General features: G+C 40.5%; 1 protein-coding gene across 3 annotated transcripts in view; it reads left to right on the top strand.

Moving 5' to 3' along the window:
• The first annotated feature begins 375 nt into the window (after nucleotides 1–375).
• Nucleotides 376–26,445, top strand: part of CHD6 (chromodomain helicase DNA binding protein 6) — a 54,905-nt gene continuing 28,835 nt past the window's right edge. For 2 of the 3 annotated variants that reach the window (XM_042461970.1, XM_042461969.1), the window contains exons 1-16: nucleotides 376–430; nucleotides 993–1,110; nucleotides 5,234–5,320; nucleotides 6,706–6,840; nucleotides 7,169–7,290; nucleotides 8,435–8,678; nucleotides 11,717–11,893; nucleotides 12,577–12,720; nucleotides 13,684–13,939; nucleotides 14,462–14,672; nucleotides 17,768–17,963; nucleotides 19,196–19,360; nucleotides 19,537–19,716; nucleotides 20,691–20,801; nucleotides 24,654–24,856; nucleotides 25,274–25,473. In XM_042461970.1, the coding sequence (XP_042317904.1) occupies nucleotides 1,021–1,110; nucleotides 5,234–5,320; nucleotides 6,706–6,840; nucleotides 7,169–7,290; nucleotides 8,435–8,678; nucleotides 11,717–11,893; nucleotides 12,577–12,720; nucleotides 13,684–13,939; nucleotides 14,462–14,672; nucleotides 17,768–17,963; nucleotides 19,196–19,360; nucleotides 19,537–19,716; nucleotides 20,691–20,801; nucleotides 24,654–24,856; nucleotides 25,274–25,473 (2,521 nt within the window). In that variant the 5' untranslated portion in view covers nucleotides 376–430; nucleotides 993–1,020. The remainder of the gene's footprint in view (nucleotides 431–992; nucleotides 1,111–5,233; nucleotides 5,321–6,705; nucleotides 6,841–7,168; nucleotides 7,291–8,434; nucleotides 8,679–11,716; nucleotides 11,894–12,576; nucleotides 12,721–13,683; nucleotides 13,940–14,461; nucleotides 14,673–17,767; nucleotides 17,964–19,195; nucleotides 19,361–19,536; nucleotides 19,717–20,690; nucleotides 20,802–24,653; nucleotides 24,857–25,273; nucleotides 25,474–26,445) is intronic. The other variant, XM_042461968.1, reaches the window with a different exon arrangement.

Below are 26,445 nucleotides of genomic sequence, written 5' to 3'. Positions count from 1 at the left end.
CCTGTTTCAGGAGCTTAACTCATAAATTCTAAAACCTTTGATTGCTGTGTCTAGGCTGACAAAGACTTGTCAAGGGGTTTACATACAGTTAGTACTGAGTGGAGAACTGACAAATGTTGGTTAGCCTGGTGAACATGGGGAAAACATAGTATAGAACACAAATCCTATCTGTTTTGCTCTTCATTTATTTATTTAACATAACCCTTGTAGGCTGTCCACTCCTGCTTTTCTTGCTAATTGCGCAAGAATATCCAATATCCAGGAGCAATCTCTTATGTTAAGTCAAAGCCCAGTTCAGGTGAGATCATACTGACTGTGTTGCCCTTGCTTGTGTGCAAATGTTCCTTACTGAGTACTTGCTATTGTTCTAGACTTTCCCTGGAGCAGAAACTCATGAACAGGAGGAATTCTACGTAAAATACCGCAATTTGTACGTATATTTTTCTTACTATGGGGCTGTTTTTTGTCTAGAACACACAGATTATTTCATCCATCCACCCTTTCTTCTGTGCATCTGTTTTGAGGGAACAACTACCAAGAACATGTCCCCTTTCTGCTCCTGTCTTTTAATTTCCCAGCTTCAAGAGTTAATTGTCCTGTGGTGTTGATCTTGCTTGGGTGAAAAAGCTGATGCCAGGAACCTCATTCCATATTTATAGTTTGCCTGAGCTTCCCTTCAACTGCATGGGTCATCTTGATTCTTCTCTAGACATTGGAAATGTAACTTTTTTTGGGCCACAGTGCTGAGAATTGACAATGCTGGCTTGGATTCTGAGAACTGTAGTTTGGAAAGTAATGTTTCCAAGCTCTGGTCATTACTGCCATCAGAAACAAGTATAACACTAAATAGTATTCTTTTTCTTCCTTCTGTTTCTGGTTTGGCTATTTCAAATTCTGGTCCTGCTTAGTGATGTCTGAAGTGTCCTTTCCCTTATTATTTTTGGGGAGACAGGATTAGTTTATTTAGTTAATAATTCTTTGTAAATTCACAGTTCTTACTTGCACTGTAAATGGGCCACAATGGAAGAGCTGGAGAAAGACCCACGCATTGCCCAGAAGATTAAACGCTTCCGCAATAAGCAAGCCCAGATGAAGCACATTTTCACTGAGGTAAGCAAAGAGCTCATGGGGCCACTTTGTCAAGACTTTATCTGGGGTCACTTTTTCCAGCGTTAGTGGTTATATGCATGCATGCAGGATCACTACTATCTTCTGAAGCAGAAATGTCTGTCACAGAGAAGGGTTCCATGAATGGCTGGAGTTTTAGTAGGCATCTTGTTCATGTACATGTGTATAAGCTTTGTTTGGAGATTGGTCTCATTTAATATCAAATGTAATATGAATTTATTGTTCTCCTAACAGGCTTATTACCTGCAGCTTTCTCTGTGCATCCCTGGTGGGTGTAAATCAGGGCAATATGAAATTGAAATTGCTTTCTAACTGTGGCCATAAATCCATAGTATTTTCAGCTCTTTGTACAGGTTTTTGGCACAAATGTGAAATGATTTTGGTAGAACCTCATTCTCTCTGTAGTCTAGGATGAGCAGCTGCTTCTCTTCTTGACAGAGTGATGTCCTCTCCACCAGCCTTCTAGTAAGAAAGCCAGTTCTGTCTCTAAGTTCCATATTCTTTCATGCAGAAGCACTTGGCTTTTTTATTTTTAAATGAGATACTGCTGTTAAACAAGCACACTGCTGCATTCATCCATATATCAGCACCTGAAGTGGAGAAAGAAGAAACACAGACAAGGACAAATGTTGCTGATAGTATGAACCAGAGCTTAGAAATAAATTCTTACCCATAATTCATGACAAATTTCAATAGCAATTTTGATTTTTTAAAATTTAATTGGTACCTGCCATGTATTTGTGAGGAACAGTTTTTGTTTCTGATTATGGTAATTTTAAACTGATCCATTACTAAATTTAAATGTTTGTTTTTTAAAAAACAAAACCTGTCAATGAATTGAGCAACAAATCATTGTATTAGTTTTTATGGTTTAATGCTAAATTACTTTCCTTTAATGATTTAATACTTACTGTGTAAGCATTTACACTTCCAAAGCTTCATTCTGGAAATGAGTTGTTGCCCCAAGATTTCATTCATAACTTGAACAGATGGTTCGGGGGGGGGCACCTTAAATTTGAGGGATGCTCCCCCCACATATGGTCCATGAGCTGTAGTAACTTCTAAAGAGTAATATGTGTGAGTAGCCTTTTTGATAAAAATACAGACTTGTCACATTTGGCACAAGGGAGAACATGGCCACATTCTCTGTGATATCATATTGCCAGGACCCAAGGTACTGCAAATTTATGTTCTGAAATAAGATTTTGGATGCTCCTCTTTAGCATATTTTAATAAAATGACATACCTGAGGCATATATTATGGAACTAGGATGTGAGAGGATTAATTTCTCCTAAATCAAGCGTAGGAAGTTGATTCATTGCACCTGGGAATGGGGGAGAACTTTGTTTAGTTTGCATTTTGATAAGAAATTACAGAATCTACACTTCCTATAACTGAATGTGAATACCCCCTTTTTTTGTATTTGTACTTCTCTAAACTTTGTGATTCAGGTATCGGAACAAATATATTTACAGAAGTGCATATATAGGAACAGTGCATAGTACTCAGAAATGCATATATTGAGAGAATACTGTATGTACCAGAATTATACAAATGAAAACTGCTTGCAAAAAAAGTGTATATTAGAGAGAGGTATATACAAAAATGAATGTTTTAGAATAAATGGGCACCACTCCAAAAAGTGATATATAAAGGAGACAGACAAACTGAGGACAGGAAAAACTAAAATTGACAGATTCTTTCATCCTTATTACTGGCTGTCCATGACAGCTGTGTAACCTTTCCCGGCCCATTCCTAAACATAATTGAAGAATAGTCTGCTCAAAAATACAATCAAATGTACATACATATACTCTTAAAGAGATTTGATATGACCACTCAAAACATTTTTTGTGGCTCCCTCTTCCCTGGACTTATTCAGGTCCCAAAATTACCTTGGGAAGGGTGTGCATATGGAGTAAGTGGTAGCAGAAGGCTTTTTTTTTTTTCAGATAAGAGAGGCCTTCCAGTCTGTCCAGCTCTTTTTTTTTTTTTCTTTTCTTTTTTTTTGGTGGCTTTTTATGGGAAGAAAATAGGCTGAAAGTAAATTAGTAGCAGAGGTGGTGCACAAACCCCATTTCAAGTTTGTCTCACTTTGAAGGGAGACAGACCTTGCTTGAAATTGAAGTACTGAAAGCCAGAGAGAGTTCGTATTAAGAGCATCTTATGTTCAAAGTCTAATGGCATTCGTCTTTCCCATCCTAATCCCTACATAGCTCCAGATTCCAAAGAACACCTCTCCCCCATTTAAATGTATGTGCCTTTATTGTTCTTCGAATGTGCAGCCTTGAAGCTGGGGAAAAACAGAAAAGATCAGGTGGTAGTGAAATTGTGGTGTCTTTCTATTTTTCCACTTTTAATTTTACCTTGGAAAAGGAAGCAATTGTGGAACTGAGGAAAAGAAGCCTTTGATGAGTCCCTCCCCCACTCCCACCCCATGAATGTTCACATCTCTATATACCAGATGCAGGCAATGACTTTTTGACTCTTCTCCTGCCCATCGTGAACACTAAGAGGCTTGGGCAAAATTCTACTTTTATGTCTCTCAGCTGCACACTTCCATTTGCCAGCATCATGGATCATGCACCAAAATTGGCAGCTGAAAGACTTAAAGGAAAACATTCTGCCAATGCTTTTGTTGCCAAACACTTGGTGTTTCCACCAGAAACTGTGAGAGAGAACATGCTAACATGCCTTCTAGCATTTTTCAGCTAGTAGCTCCTTCTCCTTCTCCTCCTTTTTAGCTAGTAGCCAGTTTTAGTCTTTCTGGATATTCATCAGTTCCCAGCCTGTTTTCAGGTACCTCTTTCGAGGGTGGTTAGTTTCCTGCAGCAATAACAGGGGTATTACTGTGGGTGTGAGGGGGGTGTAGGCAGCACTGGGTGACACCCTAAGTGAGGGTGACACCACTGCTCCCCAAATGTCTGCTTTTGGCAGAAATGGGCTGTGGTGTTCAATCACATTCCTTTAAAACCCTGGGGTTCAGCAGAAGAGAAAGTCTTAGGAGAAGGCAAGGTTCACTGGGTGGAGAAGGAAGAGGCCTCAAGAGGTTTTTTTTTTTAATTATTCGTTTAATTTTTTTTTTAAACATCACATCTTACTAAATATTCACTTTGATCAAATGGTACTATGTAAATACAAATACATTTAGGCTGTGCTTATGATATTGCAATTGAAAGGTGTAATTTTAATTTTGGCAGTTGTGTCACAATTATTGCCTCGATATTCAGTGATATATGGCAGTTAGGATTTATGAGTAACATTAGTACAAAAACATTTCTAAGGATTCTATATGGTGTAGTATGGGAGGAGAACAATGGGGGATGGCACTGACTCCATCTGCTCTGCAGAAACAATTCAGTTTGACACCACTTTAACTGCTGTGAGTCAGTGCTACGGAATTCTAGGAACTGCAGTTTGTTGTGGCACCAAAGCTCTCTGACAAAGAAGTCTGAATTCCCAGAATTCCATAGCACTGAGACATGGTAGTTAAAGTGGTGTCAAACTGGATTATTTCTGCTGTGTGGATACAGCCACCATGAGTTACTACATTGGGTAATGCCAACCCTGATGATGCCACTGAGCAAAAATAGCAATGAGTTTTGTGGCATCTTTAAGACTGTGGCAAATTATAGTTGGCATAAGCATTCATGGACTGTAGGCTATCTGATGAGGCATCTTCCCCCATTCCCTACCTGCAAGATAATGCATATTATGCTTCATTACTAGAAATTGTTACAGTGTAAACTACCAAATTTATCAGTGTAGAGTAGAATTCCATAGGTATCTGATCAAGTGAGTAGCAGTCTACAAAATTTGGCATTAAATAACATTTGTTAGCTTTTATGGTGCCACAAGACTCTGTTCTTTGATGCAGCAAACTGACATGGGAGCCTTTTGGAAATTCTTACATTGGAAGGTGACACATTTAGATTTGTGGGGTTGTCATTGATCACTGTCATTAAAAAAAGAAACCTCTTTTGACAATTCCATGGAGTGAGCTGTAGCCCACAAAATGTTATGCCATATAATATGTATTAGTCTTCAGTACATCCCAATATCATTTTTAATGTGTCTTTATCAATTTATTTTCTGTTCTGCTAGCCTGATGAAGATCTGTTCAATCCAGACTATGTGGAGGTTGATAGAATATTGGAGGTAGCTCACACAAAGGACTCGGACACTGGAGAGGTAGATGCTGCTGGTCCTCTTCTTTACTGATGCAGTGCCATTAATGTGCATGTACATTATTCTCAGCATGATTGCTATTTGCCATTCATAGTTCCCCAGTCCCTCTGTTTTCATTGCAAACCATAGAACAGGAAGTAGAGGGATATATTTAGCAAAATGCAGAAATACAGTTTTCCCCACCCACCAACTGTCTGTGAGTTGCCAGGTGTGTTACAGCCTGGTAATTGCATAAGGCCATGCTGTTTGTTCTGCTGACACATCAAGCGTATTGCCAGAAAAAAAAAGGAATTAAATGGAGTGATTGTCTAAGTCCAGCACTGAGTCTATGTTGACAAGTTTTTTCTGTAGTTAGAGATGAAGAATTGGGTTCCTGATATTAAATAAATAGGTTAAAAATAAATTGTTCTTGATATATGTAAGTACTGCGAATTAGGCCTCAAGTCCTGCAGGGGTATGGAGGCCCATCACAGGAGCAGGAAAGAAGTTTGAGAACTACACATAATTGTTCATGGAAAGGGCAGAAGTTTGGTAGCAGATCACTCCCCTGTACAGATTATCCTCTGGTAGGGCCTTTCCTCTCTTAGAGGGCCTTGGTGAGCATGACTGTCTGAAGTAGAAATTCTTCAGGCAGCTTCTGATGGCTGGGTCTAGCCACCCTTTTAATCTACCCATACTTGAGTAGAAGAATTGGAAAAATTGAAAAGATGACTAGATCAAAGAATGCCAAGCCAGGAAAAAATAATTAAGGATGCCCCAAGTTATCATCCACAGCCAGGTACAGATGAGCCACCTGTTGGCTGATAGCTATCCTCTGCTCTCTGAAGTGAAGATATGTGTTTTATACAAAGACCTACGTGTTTTTCAGATTTTGTTGTGTTATTTATTGATCTCCATCAGAGTTAGATTGCTTTGGGTGCAACTCCATTCTGCTCCAGCCAAATTCCCTTCCCGTATCCATGTCCATATCCAGAGAATAGGATCCGGAGCAGTGGACTCAAACTACAGGAAAAGCAATTGCACCTTAACATTAGGAAGAACCTCCTGACAGTAAGAGCTGTTCAACAGTGAAACTTATTCCCTTGGAGTATGGCAGAGTCTCCTTCTTTGGAGGTCTTTAAACAGAGACTGGATGGCTATCTGTCAGGGGTGCTTTGATTTTGTGTTCCTGCATGGCAGGGAGTTGGACTGAATGAGCCTTGTGGTCTCTTCCAACACTGTGATTCTATGTAGCAGATTTTTACGTGCTTTAGCTTGCATAGGTTAACTGATTTCTTAGTCTGTGTACAAACTGTACATGTTTTCCCCAGGGAGTTTTTTGTCACTTGCTTTTTGTCACTTCTTTTGTGACCTCTTATTGTATCTCCATTGTTTTTCCTGGAATGCAGGAGGTGACACACTACCTGGTGAAGTGGTGCTCATTGCCTTATGAGGAAAGCACTTGGGAGCTGGAGGAAGATGTTGATCCTGGAAAAATCAAAGAATTTGAAGCTCTGCAAATACTACCAGAGATCAAATCATTGGTGAGAATAAGGAGAGCTTCACTTTCCTAAGAGGAAGGGGGAAAGTATTTAAAAGTGAATTGATCACTTATTCTCTCTTACAGTGGTGTTGTTACCTGAGTCTTTTCCTGATACTATCTTTTGAGGTCATTCATCCCTATGATCAGTCATGTTACTAAGGCTTCTTGTCTTCCTTTCACAGGGGTACATATACATAAAATGTACCTTGCTGTGGAATGTGAAGCGGCCATAAGGATGAGCTGGTCAGCAGTTGCAGTCAATTTTGGAGATAATTTGACCACAGGAAATTTAGTTTTTACACTAGTCACAATTCTGGTTTTCCTTCCAGGAGCGCCCAGCCTCTGAAACCTGGCAAAAGCTAGTGAAATCACGTGACTATAAGAACAATAATCAACTACGAGAATACCAGCTGGAGGGAATGAATTGGCTTCTTTTTAACTGGTATAACAGGTGAGTTGCAGATAGAACAGAGGCACCTTCAGTGCATTTCACCAATAAACAAATGTTTTTTTCCTAGACCACTGTTACAGTTTCCAGAAGCTGCAAAAGTAGAGCTGGGGTTTGGGAATGCAGTTGGTTTGCCTTTCTAGTCAGTAGCAGGATGTCTAGTGCAAATGTGCTTATAACTTATATAAGTAATTTGGAGAAATGTGTAGTGTTGCAAATAGGCAATAGAGGAAGTTAATCTAGTGGTGGATGTATCTGATGCATTGTTGACATGTAGCACGTACAACATGACACATAAATATGAAGACTAGGAACAAACAATACTATTTCAAACTAGACAAATTAGGAAAAGAGCCAAATGGATAAAAATTTCTTGTCTAGGTAACCCATTATATTGATGTTACTGCTACCTCACATTTGCCCAGACCACCATCAGGAATTGCTGGTATATGGGGAAAGACTTTCTGCTTGTGAAAGCAGAAAGTCTCTCCCTGTAAACCAGGGGTAGGCAACCTGCGGCCTGCGGGCCAGATGCGGCCCAGCGAGGCCTTGGGACCGGCACCAGCCTGGTCCTGCTGCCGATTGCCGCCGGGGCCTTTGGGGGGCAATTGTCTATAGAAGCCCCAGAAACATGCATTTATATTAACATTTTTTAAAAATCAGCAAATTTTTTCGCTTGTCCTCCATTAAAAAAAAAAAAAAAAAAAAGTGCCCTCCATTTGAAAATTTTGTCCTACATTTGTCCTGGTGTGTGTGTGTGTGTGTGTATTATTTAATTATTTATTTTTTGGCTTCGGCCTCCCAGTTGTCTGAGGGATAGCAACCTGGCCCCCGGCTCAAAAAAGTTGCCTACCCCTGCCATAAACCATTGTGAGAGGCTTCCCCAATGAACTTCTGTATTCATCCTAATCATACAATGCCACCTGGATAACTACCCTACTGGAATTTCCTGTTTAGCATCCCTTATATGTTAACTCATATTCTAAGCCTTTTTAAACATTTTATTGTTGTTGTTGATTTAATGTTCTTTGTGGAAGTGAAATAAATAAAAATTAAAAAAAAAAAGCGAACAGGTACAATTTGCAGAACTCCTTAGCCAGTGGAGTGCTTTCTAGGTTTGTAATGCCTACTCATGGTATTTCTACAGGAAGAACTGCATTCTGGCTGATGAAATGGGTTTGGGGAAAACAATCCAGTCCATTACATTCCTCTCTGAGATTTACCTGATGGGACTTCGGGGTCCATTCCTCATCATTGCCCCCCTCTCAACCATTACAAACTGGGAACGGGAGTTTCGAACATGGACAGAGATGAATGCCATTGTATACCATGGTAGCCAAATAAGCCGCCAGATGATCCATCAGTATGAGATGGTTTACCGGGATGCACAGGTTTGTAATATTCTCTGGCCTTAAGCCAATGGCTGTTGCTTGTTTAGAAGCTGGAAAGCAAAGAGTTGAGCTCTGCCTCCTAGAAACCTGGGAAAGAAGCTTTGCTGGCAAGGGCTGCTTGTCCCACTATTATAGCTGTGCATTAAGAAAGCCTTGAGTAGTGCCTTTTCTATACTAGTGAGTTCTCTAGAGATAGTGGAGATATGTTGGGTACAGGCTGCTGCTGAATGTCCTAGGTAAGGAGGAAGCTACTAGTGTTAATAGTACTGTGATGTAGCCCCCATGGTCTCAGCCATACGTGGGAATCAACAAATCCATATTTGTAGAGTTTTGAGAGTGGTTCTTTTATATAATAATAAATAATAAAATTTTATTTTTACCCCGTCTCTCCCACAGGATCGAGGCAGCTTACATCAAATAAAATACAGTATAAAATACATTATAATACATTCTCTTCCCCTCTCCCCAACTATACCATAGTTAAAATATCATTAAAACAATTAAAATTAAAATAATCATGCAATCAAACCAGTCAGACAGACATTTTGGGCATTTTCTGTAATGATCTGTGTCCATGGGAGACCGGGTGGATTACTCAGGGAAGGCCTATCGGAAGACATCTGTCTTGACAGCTTTTTAAAATGTTCTGGATCTCCTCCAACAGGCTATTCCATAGTTTGGGAGTGGCAGATGAAAAGGTCCTCTGGGTAACCACATCCAACCTGGTCTTTATTGGTTGTAAGGTTCTTCCCAGAGGACCTAAATGTGTTGGGTGGATTGTATGGAAAGAGGCGATCCCGCAAATAGGTTGGACCCAAGCCATGTAGGGCTTGAAAGGTCATAACCAACACCTTGTACTGTGCCTGGAAACTGATAGGTAGTCAGTGAAGACATTTTAAGATGGGAATAATGTGGTCACCTTTAGCTGTCCTGGTGACTAATCTGCCTGCCATATTTTGGACAAGTTGAAGCTTCCGTACTAGGCACAAGGGTAGCAGTGTTGCCAATTTCGCGACTTTCACACGAAAACGGGGACTTTTCAGAGCTTTTCGTGTGATTTCCGCGCCTTGCTCTAATTCAGTGCCTTTTCCGTGCCTTTGGCCAGTTTCAGCTGCAGCCTGCTGCAGAGCAACCAAAACCCTTTGGAGTGTAACAGTTTTCAGCCAAGAGGGCTGGAGAAAACTCTCTCTCTCTCTCTCATGACTCCCTCTGAGAGCCAGGAGGGAGCAAGCCCGTTTGGAGGAATAGTTCAGCCAATCAGAGAGAGGACAGTGATTATTGCCCCCCCCCCCCAGGCATTCTCAGGCTCCAGGGGCAAAAGTGCTGGAGAGAGGCAGGGAGTGAGGGATCTTGGCTGGCTTAATCCCAATTGCCTTGGATTTCCAAGTAAGACATAAGTTTTAAGGCACACAAAGGCAATACTTGACAATGGTATCATGGCTTGATGTTGTGGACTTCTGTGTGTGCCTGAGAGGGACATTTGAATTTCTGAATTCCTGAGCTTGGGCAGAGTGCCCCAAGCCTACCTCTCAGGGTTGTTGTTGTACTGTGAGGACCATTTGGGTTGTGAGATGTGAATGCGATGTCCCTGAGTGTGTGTGTTAGTGATTAAATATGCCTCTGAGCATGGGCAGAGCACCTGGTCAGTTGGCACCCCTGCTGCCCTGTCTTCCAAGAATTTGTTTTGTGGCTCTCTTTTCGTTCCCTTTTCCATTGCCATCCATACTGCAGAAATAATCCAGTTTGGCACTGCTTCTAACTGCAAGGCTCCCTGCGATGATGGGATTCTGGGCAAACCACCAAGCCCAGAATTCCATGCATGGAGCCCTGGCTGCCAGTAAAAGCAGTGTTTCAACATGTCACAACAAACTACAATTCCCAGGATTCCCTGGTTTGACAAGGGCATTGCCTCCACACTTCCAGATCACAGCCCCAGAGAATGAGTCTACAGGATATCAGCGTTGCCAATTTAAGTCCACTTCTTCAGCTGCATTTGGATTTAATAATGATAATAATAATGGTGATGATGATAGTGAGATAGATCTTGTAGCACCTTTGAGTCTCACTGAAAGAAAAGTTGGCAGCATGAGCTTTCCTAGACTTAAGTGTATTTTCTCAGATGCATGGGAATTGTAGTTCATTGTGGCACCAGAGCTCTTTCTCACAAAACTACAATTCCCAGGGTTCCTTAGCACTGAGCCAGGGCAGTTAAAGCGGTCCCAAACTGGATTATTTCTGCAGTATGGATTGGACCTTGAGCATTTTTAATAACGAAGGTCCAAAACACTGCAGAAATAATCCAATTTGTGACCGCTTTAACTCTCCTGGCTCAGTGCTAGGGAATCCTGGGAATTGTAGTTTATTGTGGCACCAGAGCTCTTTCTCATAAAACTATAATTCCCAGGGTTCCCTAGCACTGAGCCAGGGCAGTTAAAGCAGTCTCAAACTGGATTATTTCTGCAGTGTGTCTTGGACCCAACTCAGGCTGCATCTTCACTCCAGACTCCAGAGACAATTCCCAGGATTCCCTAGTACTGAGCCAGGGCAACTAAAAGGGTTTCAAACTGGATTTATTTCTGCAGTGTGGTTGCATCTGAACACATTTCTATTTGGCACAAAGCTTCCTGAACCTCCTTCATGTCAAAATAAATATCTTAAAAGGACTGAAAGATTCTTTGTTTGGTTCAATGGTGATTTTGAGAGTTGAAATAAGTTACAATTATTTTTATTCAATTATATTTACGTTTATTTGCAAAACATCTGCCATTTTAACATTATGGGAATTTTCTGGGAATTGTGACTGAATATTCCGTGTGATCTGGGGGGATTCAGCGGGTTTTGGACAGACATTTCCGGGAATTATCTTCGAGGCTTGTTGGCAACACTGAAGGGTAGCCCCATGTAGAGTGCATTACAGAAATCAAGTCGTGATAGTTAGAAACCATGTTAAAGTGGGCAAGAGCTGCAAAAGAAGTAATCTTAACTGATCAGCTGTAACTGTTGCTGTAAATTCCTATCTCTTGTTCTGGTATGCTTAGGGCAACCCACTTCCTGGGGTCTTCAAGTTCCATGTAGTTATCACCACTTTTGAGATGATCCTGGCTGACTGCCCAGAGCTGAAGAAGATCCAGTGGCGCTGTGTAGTCATTGATGAGGCCCATCGGTTAAAGAACAGAAACTGCAAATTGCTGGAAGGATTGAAACTCATGTGTCTGGTGAGAATTTCCTCATTGTGTTGCCCTTTTGAGCTGCGTGGTAATCTGACCTTGCAGATAACAGGAATGCATGATGGATACTGACCAGTATGCAAATTATGGGTGTAAGTGTACATTTCTGTATTTGAATGTATTGTTGTAGTTTGTATCCAGGACACTGTTCCACTGCAGTACGTTGTGCCATTGTTTCCTAGTTATCAATGTTGCTAATTGTTGTCTAGCTACTATTGTGTTAACTTCCACATGAAGTTAGAAATGTAGAAGAAGCAAGCCCAGCATAACTTTTCTGTACAATGTTTTAAGTTGTACCCTTAGAAGAATCATAGTATCAGTCAAAACTTATGGCCTCAAGTACTTTTACAGCAAACAGCTTCAAACATTGGAATATTTCTTGTAGGAAGATGGTTTGGAGTCATCTGTCTTGGGAAAGTTAGGTTTGTGTACCCCTCGATGGCAATGACTATGACTATAGATGGCTATGACTATAAAGATATGAGAATGGTCAGTCAGAAGCTGTCTTCTTCCAGAGCTAAAAGCAGGCACGTTGACTGACAGAGTAACTCGTAACCAGCTTTCTGTTTTCCAAAGCAAAAACACTGCAAGGAAAAATGCTGGAGAAATATCTAGTTTACTATGTTGTCTTACAAATGTTCTGTTTTAATCTGTCCCTCCATGGTAAATAGGAACACAAAGTACTGCTAACTGGGACACCTCTGCAGAACTCAGTGGAAGAACTCTTTAGTCTTCTGAACTTCTTGGAACCACAGCAATTCCCATCTGAGACAGCCTTCTTAGAGGAGTTTGGGGACCTCAAGACAGAGGAACAGGTAATAGGAAGAGTTGCAGTACCGGGTCTTGCCTGGTTTGTTGATCTTGGGCTTAGAAATTAAAGTACTTAGAAAAGCAGTTAAGGTGGAATTAATAGTGGCTTAATGATGCATTCTGCATTAGAAGAAGCAAACCATGGAAACTTATTTTTAAGAATGAATATATTGAAATGCTGAATCCATCCAAAATAGAACGTAAGTAGCTAGATGTTCTTAGGTGCCAGCTTACCATTATGTTTGTTTTCTGTGAACGGGCAAAATGATATAAAATTAAACTAACATGTTGCAAAGCAGAGAATTGTCCAAGTTGTTGTTCACTCCTTATTTCCTTGGGTAAGGCAGATCTCTAGTGGTTGCTTTTCTATTCTCTTCTGTTATTCTTGAATGGAACATACTTCTTCAAAGTCTCTCTGCGTATATGTGTAAACTTACACATGCATGCAACGTATCAACATATCCTCACCTCTTTTGTGGAAATATTGTACCTCTCATCAATATACACATTGTATGTTTAAAATGTGTCCAACAAATCACCATACTCAATCATACTGGAAGCCTTTTCTTTTCATTGCATGTATACCTTATTTACTTGTTACTATTTTTTTTTCTCACCAGTAATTACAAAAAAATAATAATAATCATAGAACCATCTAACCATGTATATGCCTTCTTTCTCCCCCATATAGGGGTACCATTGCACATCAGTGATATGTGCAGGTTTTTCTGCTCAAGATACAGAAAAGGAAAAGGTAGTATGGTAGTATGGTGATTTGTTCTTATATGGTTTTTTTTTTACAATTTGCAAGCCTGAGTTCTGGACAGTAATTTATTTCAGGAGCATGCTGGGCCTGGCATTCATGAACATATTGGTTCTTTCTAGGTGAATTTCCAGAACCACTGTCTCAGCTGAGCTCATAGGCCTCAGAGACCCTGTAACCATAGTCTTTCTTCTCATCTCAACAGGTAAAGAAGCTCCAGTCCCTCTTGAAACCCATGATGCTGCGACGGTTGAAGGATGATGTGGAGAAGAATCTGGCACCCAAACAGGAGACCATCATTGAGGTAGAGCTGACCAACATCCAGAAAAAATACTATCGGGCCATCCTGGAGAAGAATTTCAGCTTTCTGTCCAAGGGTGCCAACCAGCACAACATGCCTAACCTTATCAACACCATGATGGAACTGCGCAAGTGCTGCAACCACCCCTACCTCATCAATGGTAAGAGGCAGGCTGGAAGCACCCTTGACTCTGTGAGAGAAAAGTGACATCACTGCAATTTTCTCTCTCCCATCTATGGGAAATAGATGTGGGATGAAAAGCGTCTCTCCTTTGTGCAGAAAGTGCATCGCTTTTCATAAATGAGGTGTTCAGTATGACTGGGATCATGACAACTTTATTAGTATCTGTGCAGTCAGTCTGGCAGCACTGACACACTTATCAGACAGTGACTATGATTTCCAGAAATACTGTGTTTGTGTGTGTGTGTGCGCGCGCGCGTGTGCATATATATGCACTCAGGCAAGTTTATTTGAAAAGTATGTCAGATTGGGTATCCCTATGGAAAGCATTTATTTTCATTTCTGGAGGGCTGAGAATTATACCTTGATCTTTCTATCAAACCTCAATAAAAAGCAGTACCAAATGCTGTTTGTGGCTAGAGATGGTAATAACAGGAATACTGTGAATGTTGTTTACACAACTTGAACACCCAGTGAAATGTTTTCTCTCTTTTTGGGCCAGGGGCAGAAGAGAAGATCCTGGAGGATTTTCGTAAAGCACACAGCCCAGATGCTCTTGACTTTCAGCTTCAAGCAATGATCCAGGCAGCAGGCAAGCTGGTGTTGATTGATAAGCTGCTGCCGAAGCTGATTGCAGGTGGTCACAAAGTGCTGATCTTCTCCCAGATGGTGCGCTGCCTTGATATCCTGGAGGATTATCTCATCCAGAGGCGGTCAGTACAGTCCAGGAGCTTTCACCACAGAGAGCATCACCTGGATGAGTGATGTTCTTCCAGAGCTTGCTACATTGATAGAATGGATGCTACCTTCCTGTGCATCCATAGACAGCATTTTCTTCTTAGCTTTTTCTTGTCTCCTCAGGTTCCCTTCCAGTCTGCACACTGTTTTTCACCTTTTCTTTTTAACTTTTGAGGGGGGAAGTGAAGGGCTGTGTTGTGAAGGCTGCTGCATACCACTTTCAGTGCATCTAGCCTTTTCTTTGTATATGAATCATTAGGTCCCAACTCAATACCATGCAAGTCAGCAGACATTTTTGTGTCTGTCGAGTGCAGGGTCCATAGAAGAATGATAGGATGCCTTGCATCCAGATAGTCCCACATTTAGTCCCTGTCCTCTCTGCTCAAAAAGAATAAGAAAGTGAATGATGATGATTTTATATCCTGCCTTTTCCCCAATAATGGGACTAACAACACATTTAAAAACTGTACAGGTAAAAAAAACTATACAAAAACCTCAATCAAAATATAAATATTAAAATTATATAAAAAGCAATTAAATACAGTAGCTTGTAATGTTATAATATTAAAATTCATTAAAAACAGTTCCAACCATAAAACAGAACAGCACATCATTAAAAGCCCATCCCATTCAGTGTCGAAAAGCCTGGTAACACAAGATTGTTTCATTGACCAACGGAAGGAGGGAGACATCCTGGCTTCCCTAGCAAGAGATTTCCAAAGACTGGGAGCAGCTACTAAGAAGGCCTTCCCCCCTTTCAGTCTTAGCCTGGTATAAGGCAGCTATTTCCAATTAAGAAAAATCCCTCTAATTCCTAGGTCATTATAAAATAGGATCCAACCACTTGGGTGAGTCCTGGGAACAGTTCTCTTTTTGGAAACTTCTGCAGACTGCAGTCCCCATTTTTAAGTACTACTAAAATTTGACACATAAGGTTTTTTTTAAAAAGCTCTATTTTTATTTTATTTTATTTTTCTGCTGAAAATAAAACATACGTCTTCTTTTAAAGGGAAGCCTGATTTCCTGGAGAATTGCAGATATGCAATTCTTCTTTAAAATAAGGTGTATCATCTCCCTGTGACACATCTCTTGGCAAGGGGATTCAGGGCTGCACAGATGGTGTGTGTGCATACAGGTCACAAGAAGCATGTTGTCCATTCTTGATCTAAAACAAAGAGCTTGATCTAAAACAAAGTGCCAAATTTCTGGCTTCATTATGGAATAAGCTTTCTTGGACTACAGTTCGTTTTGGTGAAGCAGCCTGTAATTCATGAAAGGTTGTGCCATAATATATTTGTTAGTCTTTCAGACTCAACTCCCTTGTTTTTGCTGCTATACACTTAAAATTGTGCCAATTCACTCTGTCTGTACAAAGGTTCTTCCTCATTGTGAGCGTAGATGGCTTCAGTAGTGTTCCCTTTTGCAGTTTGTTAATTCTTTGTCGTGTGGACTGTTATCTCTATGTAGATCAGCTACTTTTACCTTAAAACTGCCTCCTTGACAGAGGAGCAATACTGATGCTTTTGTTATTGGTGTGGGCCCTCCATATTTATTGGGCAGGAATCCCCAGTAATTCTAATCAACATGACCAGTGATGAGGGATGAGGAGACAACGCTGTCCATCTTGTATCACCTCCAGCACCCAGAAGTGCTAGAAGGAGCATCACAAGTTACAGTGTGGTACAGCAGAAAATCCTGATCATCAGGTTTCCTGTCAGCTTAGAAACCTGATTCTGGGACCTGGAATGAAACCTACATAGAACTTGTGGCTAAATATTGATAGAATTGAAATATTTTTTCCAACTCTTTGCAATCTGGTGGCAGAACTACTTTTTGAAAATTGATATTTTCTCAAAGAGAGTGGGATTCTGGCTTTGGGAAATGAACACCTTGCAGTTTGTGGAACAATTAGAATTGCCAGTTTACTCTTCAGAACTGTACTTTTTTGTGCTGATGTACCAATTCTGGATGTTGTTGTAGATGAGATTGTTCTAAAACTCTTCCACGTTTTGTAGTGGCTCAGAAAACATGTAATTCTGTAACTGCGAAACCTTGCCATAACCTGGAGAAAAATAGGGAGCTCTGAAGGTGTTGAAGGCCAGGGATTAATTTTGAAGACATTACTTTTGCTGGTCTCTTAGGGAATTGCAAAGGAAGGTGGTGGTCTTGATATGTATGGAAGGAACATTTGCTGGTATCAGGGCATTTCCTGGATCCTGAGCATATCTTTGAAGCACAGAATCAGTAAATTACAATGACCTTTGTGACGACCTTATGAAAGGTCGGTAGTATTTTTCTCATATTATAGATATTAGGCTGAGGTTAAGAAATACTGTCTTGTAAACCACCCTGAAAAGGTGTGGTATATATACAGCATTATGCAGATAAATCAAGAGATCATACCTGGCTTGCAATATGAAAAAGATGATTATGTCATGATTAGTGCCATTAAGCACTAGAATAAGTTTAGTGTTTAAGCTTAGTTTATCATTACTACCACAGCTCTTTTGCTGTGTTAGTCACAATTGAAAGCAGAAGGTCCTAGTTCTATAGATATTCCTACAGTTCTGTAGCACCCTTGAGACTGTTTGAAAGAAAGAAGTTGGCAGCATGAGCTTTTGTAGAGTTCAGTTTACCTCCTCAGATGCATCTGAGGAGGTAGGCCAAAGTCTATGAAAGCTCATGCTTCCAACTTCTTTCTTTCAGGCCTGTTACAGACAGGCCAAAATAAAGCTGCTTCGAGTCACTTTGCAGGTATGGTATTTCAATGATGCATGCCACACCAAAGCCATACTCTGGTCCTAAGGACTGGAGTGCAGCTTTGGTGTGGCTTTTGGACTCTTAGGATTCATGCATCATTGAAATACCATACCTCCAAAGTGACTCGAAGCAGCTTTATTTTGACCTGTCTGTAACAGGCCTCAGTTAGTCTCAAAAATGCTACAAGATCTCTCTCCATATTGATTCTGCAGACTAACATGGGTATATCTTTTAATTCTACAGCTGTTTTAATTCTGTAGGTATTCTTGTTTCTGTAAATTCTATATCTGGTGATCTTCTGTTTACACAGATACACGTACGAGCGCATAGATGGACGGGTTCGCGGAAATTTACGTCAAGCTGCCATTGATCGCTTCTGCAAGCCAGATTCAGACCGCTTTGTCTTCCTGCTGTGTACACGGGCAGGGGGATTGGGTATCAATCTTACTGCAGCTGACACTTGCATCATCTTCGACTCTGACTGGAATCCACAGAATGATCTTCAGGTACTGTCATTAACCTTGGAACAAAAATGGGTGGTACAATGGACTGACTAAAGCTTAAAATTTAGTTCTTTCTGAGGGAATTCAGCTATGTAAAGTATGAATGCGTTTGTTCTGACATAGGGTTGCATTTGAACAAATTTTAGGTTTTCTACAACTGGTTTGCTTTTTTAACTTTTGTGGGAGTTTTTAACAGGTTTATTTTGTTGTGCATTTGCATCAGTGTACAAATTTGTTTTTAGTAAAAAAAAATTAACATTTGTATTTATTTTTGTGCACAATTTCTCCAGTGCATATATTTTTGTATACTTTTTTCTTTGTACACAAATTCTGTATACATTTCTCCGTGTGTGTGTATATATGCAAATGCACGCATTGGGGAAAATATGTAGAGAAATGTATGCGTAGGGTTAAATGTGTACAACGTACATTGGAAGAAATGTGAAATTCATACATTCTGATATGCTAGTCTCCTAGTTAATTATTTTTGTACCCAGTTTCCCCCTATATACAGTACACAGAATTTGTCCACATTTATAAATTACATAATATACACCTTTCAGTCTCTATGCAGGGCCCACATCCAAAATAATGATATTTCTTTAGCCTCATTCAGTCTATATGAAAGAAAAGGGGCTCCGACTTTCAGATAGGGGCATCCTTTATGGTATGGGGCACCTACCAGTCTTATAATGGACAGGCATTCTGCCCCTCAAATAAGGGACATCCCTCATAATAAGGGACACTTGGCAACAGTATTTACTAGCTCATCCTTCATTGATTGGGTCTATGAGATGAATCTGTTCAAGGATGGAAGGAATGGGTAATATCTGGAGGTACAGGCTCCATTTTTACCTTCTCATGGATGTTTGTGGATTTCAGTTCATCCCCTGTGAACTCTAGAAGTAAATACTTTTTAAAAAGGCAAATTGCCTACCACCAGGCACTGACCTTTCTAAATGCAACCCCCCTTGCATATTTTGGGAGAAGACATGGGGGCTTGGGAGACAAAATAATATTTGGAAGGCAAATTTTGTTCCTAGAGACATGTGAAGGGCTATGATTCAGCATTTTAAGGATTCATTTCCCCCCCCCCCCCAACTTATGTGGAAATGTTCTAGGAGGCCACCTATGGCCTGTGATCTGCACTTCACCTGTCAATGGAAGCTACATCTCATCCCCTCTTTCCATCTCATTTTGTCAACTCTGTTTTGAGTGATGTCTTTCTCCTGCAGGCTCAAGCTCGCTGTCATCGAATAGGACAAAGTAAAGCGGTAAAGGTCTATCGCCTCATCACTAGGAATTCCTATGAACGAGAGATGTTTGACAAAGCCAGCTTGAAACTAGGCTTAGACAAAGCTGTACTGCAGGACATTAACCGCAAAGGGAGCACCAACGGGGTAAGAGTGAGGACCTTGTGGAGTCGGGAACTTGGACTCTTCACTGGTTTTCATTCATCTTCCTGTCCATAGACTTCCATGGCAACTTCCTTCCAGAAGTTGCCAGAGTTCCTGCCCTTTGTTTTTTCTGTTCTGCAGCCAGGCTCAGGGTGTGTCTGTCTGTCTGTCTCTGGAAGGTACAGCAGCTCTCCAAGATGGAACTCGAAGACTTACTACGCAAAGGAGCTTATGGAGCTCTGATGGATGAAGAAGATGAAGGCTCCAAGTTCTGTGAGGAGGATATTGACCAAATCCTGCAGCGCAGAACCCAGACCATCACTATCCAGACTGAAGGGAAGGGCTCCACATTTTCTAAGGTTGGCATGTTTTGTCAGGTGATGGGAATGAAACTAGTTAAGCACCAGGGTGCGGAATGCATTTTTTTCTTTCCATGAGTAGGGTACAGGCAAAAGAAAACATACTTTTGAACAGAACAAGGTGGCAAAATTTCCCAGCTCTTGTTCTTCATTGTTTTGTATAAAGCCTCTCTTTTTTGACAAGTATTTGTTTTTGCCATGGTACCCCAAGTTATGTGGCTGCCAAGACTATTTCAGTGGCTCGTAATCTCTCCTGAGATTGCCCTTTTCTACATTCCCAAAAGAATGAATTACTTCTTCTGGAAGACTTCAAGAAAGCCAATACACCTTTCAAAGAAGGTGCAATCCCTCTCACTCCCAAACGTTGGCCCGGTACATACCTGACTTGATGTCTGGAGTGGCAGCGGCTCCCCCTCCCCCCTCCCTCGCACAGGGAAGCTGCAGCCGCCAAACCACGCGACTTCCCTGTGGAGGAAAAAGAAAACGCAAAAAGTGGTTGCTGCGCGGTCCCTTAACCCTAGTACAGTGCCAGCATGGTGCTTTAGCGCCATCTATACTGCGCCATTGTTTTCAAAACCAAAAATAGATTTGTGGCCATTTTGTTGTTCTGCTTTCTTTTCTTTTTTCTTTTTTTAAATTTAAATTTATTTATTTATTTATTTATTTTGTATTATTGACAGTCTGTACCATTATTAGAGAATTCTAGGGCTCAGAATTGGCCACAGGCCCAACACAGTTTTCCACCTTAGGTGGGAGTTAAAAAATACAAACCTGAATTAAATTAAAAAGTACTGTACTAACATAAACTCAAACAGTGTTCTCTATTCCTGCTTTCTAATTCACCTGTCAATTTTTTTATTGTACTTTGGTTTTAATAGCAAATAAAGCACATTATTGGGGCCTTGCATAAGAATTGCATGGCTACTTGTTCTGCTGTGTGACGTGCAGTCTGTTACCTTTCATTATACTTACAGGCCAGCTTTGTTGCTTCTGGAAACAGAACTGACATTTCCTTAGATGATCCAAACTTCTGGCAGAAATGGGCAAAAATAGCAGAGCTGGATACAGATGCAAAGAATGAAAAGGTAATCATAATGTTACTATTCTGGAAATAAAAATATAATGTATTGAGTTATATGCATACTTCAAACAGCTGTTTAGAGCTAGCTCTGTTCACTTCTGTGTTAGAATTAAGGATTGTAACTATAGTATAAGAACTAGATGCAGATTGTGTGAGAATCTCTTGTACATGAATTCTTGTTCTTGTACTTCCTGAAGCATCTTAGAAGCTAAATTCTGCTGCCTGAGTTTGACCTTTGGAAACTGAATCAGATACAGCTCCAAGAACACAACACAGCCCTTGAATGTTTTATTTATTATATGTTTGTACTGGTCTTACACAGGAATGGCAGCAGTTTCCCATTTGACAAACTGAAGAACTCTGCACTGGCTTAGCTTCAGCTGCTTCCAGCCTTCACTGGACCCAGCTTCACAGAACCTACACAACCTAACCCATAGCTGCCCTGTCTCCAACCCATCCCTTTTCATTGATGGGGGAAACCTGTGAATGACTTGGCAGTTGTGCAAGTTCCCAGGTGTAAAATCCCGCTCCCAGAGCAGTGGCACAATTGCAAGTCATATGGCGTCAGTGTCTCCTCCTTCCCCTGTCCCCTTGCTATTCCAAGTACCCTGGTTACCTTTATTATTTTTTTCCTGCTCCTCCTCAATCTTTTTAAGACTTAAAGTTTCAGAACTGTGTGACAAAACAAAAAACAGCTAAAGCCATGCTGGTAGGGCATAAGGCAGAGTTAAGGGAGAGGTGAGGAAGATGGTGTGATGGGGACAGCAGCCCCAGTTACATTATTGAGAGAGCTGCAGTGATGGCTGCCGCAAAAGCATTATGTTACATTTTTTTTAAACTAGTGTGACTGCTGTGAGAATGGGGCTTGTGCAGAAGAGTCCTCAGTTTTCCTGTGTATTTTTAACTTAAGAAATCCAGTTTAAGTTCATGAATTTCAGTAGGAGAAATAATGGGTTTTAAAATCAAGTAAATGTAACTACTTCAAGAGACACAGCAAGACAGAAACACAGTGCTTGAAGTTGGTATTAACATTCTGAATGAAGCTGGTATAGTTTTAACAACTGATCATTCAGTACCTTTTTCAATTTAAACCAGTCTCTAAATTAAGCATCAGATGCAATTTATCCTTAGCTTCCACACTTAGCAATTTAGATATTTTCTGCTGTCAAATCAAATCAACTGACACTGTGTAAATGTAAATTCAAGTACATAATTAACTGTTTTTTCCTTTAAAAACTGTCCTACTGTCTTTTCCCCCCTCTTTTTCATTTGCTGATTTCTTCAACATTCTTATTTTTAAAGTGAAAAACTGGCATAAGCCAATGCAAACAGCAGGATCCAGGGGGAAACCTCATTATTGCAACAAGATAATACTTCTTTTAAGTTTTGTTAATTTTTTAACAAACATTTACCACTTGGGGTAGTAATACTACCACTTTCAGGTTTTATTTAAAATTCAGAAACAGCTCTGAGGAATTAACTATTAATAAATTAATCCAAGTTTATTTTTAACATTTGGGTAGTGAACGTTCACACTTTGTGTCTTGAAGCTCAAGTCAACAGCTGCAGCTTTTCCAGAGGAGCAGGGAATGAAAGGAACTACAGTGGTACCCCGGGTTACGAATTTAATTCGTTCCGCCGCCGCGTTCGTAACCCGACATACTTCGTAAGCCGAAAAAGCCATAGGCGCTAATGGGGAAAAGCCGCAATTTCGTGCGAAAAAGCGCCGAAAAGCACCAAAAATTTTTTCGTAACCCGAAATAACCTTCGTAACCCGGAACAGTTTTTTTCAATGGATTTTTTTCGTAACCCGGAAATTTCGTAAGGCGGCGCATTCGTATCCCGGGGTACCACTGTACTGTAGTCCCTTTGAACTGAGCCAGGGCAAAATACAGTCACTGATTCTGCCTCAGGATATTGGCAGCCTTTCACTGCATTGTTCTGCTTTGATAGTGGCATGAGTTCTATCAACTACATTTATTCTCACCTTCACAATCTGTGCCCTGCCAGAGGCAAGACTGTTGCATCCCCAAGAAAATTCCCTCTTTCCCATTTTCCTATCCTTCTTTATTTACTTAAAAAGCAGTTGCTTCCATTGTAAGCAAAGAATTTCCCTTCCTCTATTTCATGTCTAAATATGTGAGCTTTTCTTCGCCACTGACAGTGAAACTGAGGTTTCAGGCAGTTTTAGCATATGCACAGTCTTTCTAGCCAGGAGCACAGAAAACAAAGAATGTGAATGCTGCATATTTTGTGGGAAGGGAAGACAACTAAACAGTTTATGTACCTACAAGAAAAAGACATCATATGTGGCCCCTTACATCTCCTCTTCCAGTGCCTGCTCGTTCAATCAAACAGCTGGTTTGTTCTGCTCTGGAGAAAACAGATGTGTGATGTTTGCCTTGGCATATACCCTTGGGGTCCTGCCTTCTAAAACTCCAGCTCATGCAGTAGCAACATTGCAGAAAGAGCTTAGAGAGCAGCACATGTGAGAGTGTTAAGCAAAAAGTCACAGTGGGTTTTTATTATTTTGCTGCTGTGAGAGTGAGGTTAACATATACAGAGTGAGGTAAATCCTTACACACAGCTAGTGTGGTATAGTGGTATGAGCACTGGATTAAGACTCTGAAGACCAGGTTTTGAATCCCTGCTTGACAAAGAAAACCCACTGAGTGACCTTATGCAAGTCATACTCTTCCAGCTTCGGAAGAAGGCAAAGGCAATCCCCCTATGGACAAATTGTGCCAAGAAAACCCTATGATAGGGTCACCTTAGGATCGCCATAAATCAGAAATGACTTGAAGGCACACAACGACAGCAAAATCCTCACATAAATTTTGTGTTGGGGAAAGACAGGATCAAAGCAAAAAACTAAACTATGAAAAGATTCTCTTCTTTCATATCAGAAATCACTGTGACAAACAGGAAAGTGCGAGTTTTAGCAAAGTCTTTATTTTTATGTGTGGCAAGCTCTTATAAATAGATATACCAACTAATGGGCATTCTAGCAGTAAAATGAGTGGGCTCTTTGTTGTTGTTTTAAAGAAAGAATATATTGTTTACCTCTGAAAAAAATCTATAGATTTATGATTTTAAGAGTTCATTTTCAACCTCTCAGTTCTCAGAATCCAGTTTTCAGCCTCTTCTCATTGTATCATCTGTTATCTGCATGAAAACTGGATGGTATATGGACACAGTGATTAGTGTCCCTACAATCAGTTTCAATTTGACTCTCGGTTTCTCTTAGCTTTGAAGTAATACTCTAAGGTCAGGTGAAGCTTGAATGCCAATAACCTATTTAAACTGAATGCTTTTTAAAAATCAAAACTAAGAACAAATGCATACCATGTTCATATAACATACAGCTCAGAAATCACCTTTCATATAAAATTGTAAAATTAATACATACCTTGGGATCTAGTAAACACTGCAAAGGTATTTGAGATCCACCAGATAAAACAAACATATTAATTATCAAAGCTAATAAATGTATTTTATGAATGCTAAGTAATTTTGATATCTGATGATTGTTACAAATCTACTCATTATATTTATTGTCCATAGAAGGATGTCATAATGTTATGGGTTCGCCATCTTTGGCCCTTCAGATATTTTGGAATTCAACTCCCAGAATTCCTGACCTTAGGCCATGCTGGCTGGGCTTCTGAAAATTGAAATCCAAAACATCTGGAGGACCAACAGTTGGAGTCCACTCTCATAATGGAGCCCTTTTATCCATAACTATGAAATTAATTCAGCACCTATATAGGAAAAAAAGAGAAAAACTGACTATCTCAGATTGTGGGTATAGGAACAAAAAGTTCTGTTTTGTGTTTGTTTTTTGTTAAACCTACAGGAGAGCCTAGTGATTGACAGACCCCGTGTTAGAAAACAGACGAAACACTACAATTCCTTTGAGGAAGATGAACTTATGGAGTTCTCTGAGCTAGACAGTGATTCTGATGAGCGGCCCACACGCTCACGGCGTCTCAATGAAAGAACACGTCGTTACTTACGGGCAGAATGTTTCCGCGTGGAGAAGAACCTACTTATATTTGGGTGTGTCCTTTTGTTGTGCCTTCCTTGGATGTTCAGACTAGTATTAAATAGGAAAACAAGGTGTTTTTTTCCAAAGGTTTTGTCATTTGCTAGAAGTCAGGATCTTTTTTCCTGGCAATCTTTGGAGTGTTAACATCAGATTAATTGCCTAACCTTCTCCAGTGGTATTATCTGTTACAGTTAGAGGGTAAGTTGTGGGAAGAATCATTACTTCTATGATAGAACGGCCCCTTTCACTCCTTAGCTGCTTGTTTTCACCTGCCCATTTTCATGTCTCTGGCTTCCCTTTTGTGGGTTTCTTCCCTTGAGGCTTAGCAATCTCCATTGAAGCATTGCAGGTAAAAGTGTAACATATGAAAATGGAGGATAAATTCCAAGATTCCTTATTAGCATATGGGTATATGTTTGTTTTTCAAGCTGGGGGCGCTGGAAGGACATCTTGAACCATGGCCGGTTTAAATGGCATCTCAATGAAAAAGATATGGAAATGATCTGTCGAGCACTCTTGGTCTACTGTGTCAGACATTATAGGGGAGATGAGAAGATTAAGAGTTTTATATGGGATTTGATTACTCCAACAAAGGATGGACAGAACCAGGCCCTGCAGAACCATTCAGGTACAACAGACTCATTTTTTCTGTGCTTTTCATTGGATTGTAAGCTGCTGCTTTGTCTTATATGCCATTAAAGCAATAATTGAATCAGATGTTGAGCGGACAACTCTATGATGAGACAAACATGGCAGTAAAGAAAGGGTGATAAAATCTCATCTATGAATATATAGTTGCTCCAGAATAGGGAACTTGGGAAAGATCTCTGATCAGTTCAGTAATAGTTATCCCTGTCTGAACTGGTGGGGATAGTCTTGGCAAGGCATATTGACTTCTTCTATCCAGAGGAATTTCAACAGTCAGTAACGATGGAGAAAATGTGAGACAAATTTGACAGTGTTATAAGATGAGGAGGGGCCTTCCAACCTGTGGGCCTATAGACTCATGGAAGGTCAGAATTTGGCCTGCCAGAGGTTTCCTGTTGATCTCTTCTCCTTCCCAAAGCACCATTCCTTCTTGGGTCTTTGTGGTTAGGTCCAAACTGTGATTGCAGATAATAATAAGAAATGTCTCCCATTCTCGCAGCTTAAAGAGCCCTGGTAGCACAGTGGTTAAATGCCAGCACTGCAGCTACTCACTCACAAATCATAAGGTTGTGAGGTACAATCCTAGCCAGGGGCTCAGGGTCAACTCAGCCTAGCATCCTTCCAAGGTTGCTAAAATGAGTACCCAGCTTGTTGGGGGCAATTAACTTACAGTTGTACACCACTTAGAAGACTGCTTAGTGCAGTAGGAAGTGATATATAAATGAAGCTGCTATTGCTGTTGCTATTGTGCTTTAGAAGACAGCCCATAGTTCCTCCTGCTGCTTCCCTGAATGAGAAAGGAGCAGGAGACTTGTCAGCAGGAGCAGCTGACAGAGAGTGGATTACCTTTCGTTTCTTTCTTCACATAGAGAAGGGAGTTATAGTGGTGATCCAGTGGATTACCTTTCGTTTCTTTCTTCACATAGAGAAGGGAGTTATAGTGGTGATCCAG

The sequence above is a fragment of the Sceloporus undulatus genome, chromosome 4 (genome assembly GCF_019175285.1).
Source record: "Sceloporus undulatus isolate JIND9_A2432 ecotype Alabama chromosome 4, SceUnd_v1.1, whole genome shotgun sequence".
NCBI lineage: Eukaryota > Metazoa > Chordata > Lepidosauria > Squamata > Phrynosomatidae > Sceloporus > Sceloporus undulatus.
This window is presented reverse-complemented; position numbering and strand designations above follow the sequence as displayed.